At 68.3% G+C, this 2,071-nt stretch overlaps 1 protein-coding gene across 1 annotated transcript in view; it reads right to left on the bottom strand.

The window, feature by feature from the left end:
- Positions 1-2,071, bottom strand: part of DOT1L (DOT1 like histone lysine methyltransferase) — a gene marked incomplete at its 5' end in the record, with an annotated part of 54,525 nt that overhangs the window by 26,718 nt on the left and 25,736 nt on the right. The window contains 2 exon segments of the mRNA XM_014585537.2: positions 8-343; positions 1,544-1,669. Of these exon segments, the coding sequence (XP_014441023.2) occupies positions 8-343; positions 1,544-1,669 (462 nt within the window).

Genomic DNA, 2,071 nt, shown 5'->3' with positions numbered 1-2,071 from the left:
GGCCGCTGTGGCTGGGCGTGCAGGGCACCACCTCCTGGTCGGGCGGGGAGGCCAGGTACTGCGGGGTGCTCTGCTTGGACGCCGGCCGGCTCAGCGGGCCGCCCAGCTCGTAGCCCGCCCCGTGGCCGTTCATGGACAGCTCGGGGCTCACGCTGAAGGGTGGCAGGGAGAACTTGGCGCAGTCCAGCTCCAGGTGCAGCCGGCCCGCCTCGGCCTCCAGCTCGCGGCCCAAGGCACCCTTCCCGCGCGGGGGCGGCACCAGCCCATCGTCGGGCGGCACGCAGGACCTGAGCTGCAGCAGCTCCTGCTGCCGCTGGCTCTTCTCGAGCTCCACGATGCTGATCTGCAGGGCAAGGGGGACGCCATCAGGCCCTGCGCCGCACCTGGGCCTGCACGGCTGCAGGGCCAGCCCCGACGGCTGAGCTGCAGCAGCTCCTGCTGCCGCTGGCTCTTCTCGAGCTCCACGATGCTGATCTGCAGGGCAAGGGGGACGCCATCAGGCCCTGCGCCGCACCTGGGCCTGCACGGCTGCGGGGCCAGCCCCGACGAAAGGGCTGATCGCCCGCAGGCTCTGCAGGGCCCCACTGAGCATCCCCTGCACCCACACCCCAGGAGACAGAAAACACCTTCCCAGCGGGGCGTGCTCGCTCCCGGAACTGGGTGTGCACCACACTCAGGCAGCCGTCTGGCCCGGTGCTCACCCGGGGAGAGCGTCACCTCTGGGGTGACCAGTTCTGTTTCGGGTTTTCAATCGTCCCCCGTGACAAGCAGTGTCATTTGTGACACCGAGAACAAGGGCGGGGCACACGTGTCCCTTAGGGGCAGCCCACACCGCGCTCCACGGGGCCAGGCCCAATCAGGAGACAGCCATTGCCCTTCCCCGCGGGCAGCCCCGGCACTGGCCAGGGAGCAGCGCACTGGAGCACATGCTTCTGAACACAGCCTGCCAGGGCCAGCAGGCGGCGTGCCGAAGGGGTGGGCCCCACGTCCAGACCCCTGTGCATGTGCCTGAAACCCCAGGAGAGCGGTGAAGGGACTGCGGCATGGCATCGCTTCTGTCTCTGCTGAGCACACACTGCGTGGCAAATCTTAAAAAAGCCTGCTGACTCTCGCATGCAGACTCGTGCCCAGCTGTGCTCCTCGGACAGACCCCGGGAAGGGCCTTGAGCACAGAGTGGGCCATGGACCCCTGCTGCGGAGGGCTGACAGGGCCAGGTTCTCTGCCACGCCCGTGCCCTCACCAAAGCCCTCCTGCGGACAGCTGAGCCCAGCGCATGGAGAAGCCCCGGGAAAGGGCCGCGGTGTGCCTCGCTCCGCCTCGCAGCTCTGGGCTGGCCTCCCGGAGCACACATGGCCTGGTCGCAGCAGTGCGGGGCAGTCCCCACTGCACCCCTCTGGAACCACTGAGGCACCCAGGGACTCGGGCCACACGGACGGACCCAAGAACATGGCGCAGCAAGCGGGATGCGGCCACGAGACAGGACATGGGGACACGCTCCATCCACCGCTCTGTGCTGTGGGGTGGAAGGTGGCGCCCGCCCACCTGCAGCTCCAGGCAGTGACGCTGCTTCTCGGAGATCTGGCTCTTCAGGGCCTGCTTCTCCTTCAGCAGGCTCTCCAGGGACAGCGTGGACCAGTCCAGCCTCAGCTCCTCGCACCGAGCCTTGAGCTGCGGAAGCATGGCGGTCAGTCCACCCAGCTGGCGGGGCCCTCCGAGGGATGGGACAGACACAGACGGGACGAAGGGAGACACCGCACCGAGCCCCCAGGGTGAGGGAGAGGTGCTTGTGGCCCGGCAAGGCAGATGCTGGGGGCTTAACTGTGGGCCCGGGTGTGGGGACAGATGGTGAGTCAGGGTCGGCAGGAGAGGCCCTGAGGGAGCACAGCCTCCCGGTGCCCAGGAAGCTACCAAACCATGGGGGCTGGACGGATATGCTCAGGCAGGCCTGGTCTGTGCCCTAGGTACCTGGCAGGGCAGCTACAGGTTCCGCTCCCACGCCCTGCCCTGCAGGCCCGACCACTTCTGGGTTCAAAGCCCTACACCCTTTCCTGCAGCCCCAAAAGCCCCGCC

This window comes from Tupaia chinensis, unplaced genomic scaffold (assembly GCF_000334495.1).
Source record: "Tupaia chinensis unplaced genomic scaffold, TupChi_1.0 Scaffold149964_2, whole genome shotgun sequence".
Lineage (NCBI taxonomy): Eukaryota > Metazoa > Chordata > Mammalia > Scandentia > Tupaiidae > Tupaia > Tupaia belangeri.
This window is presented reverse-complemented; position numbering and strand designations above follow the sequence as displayed.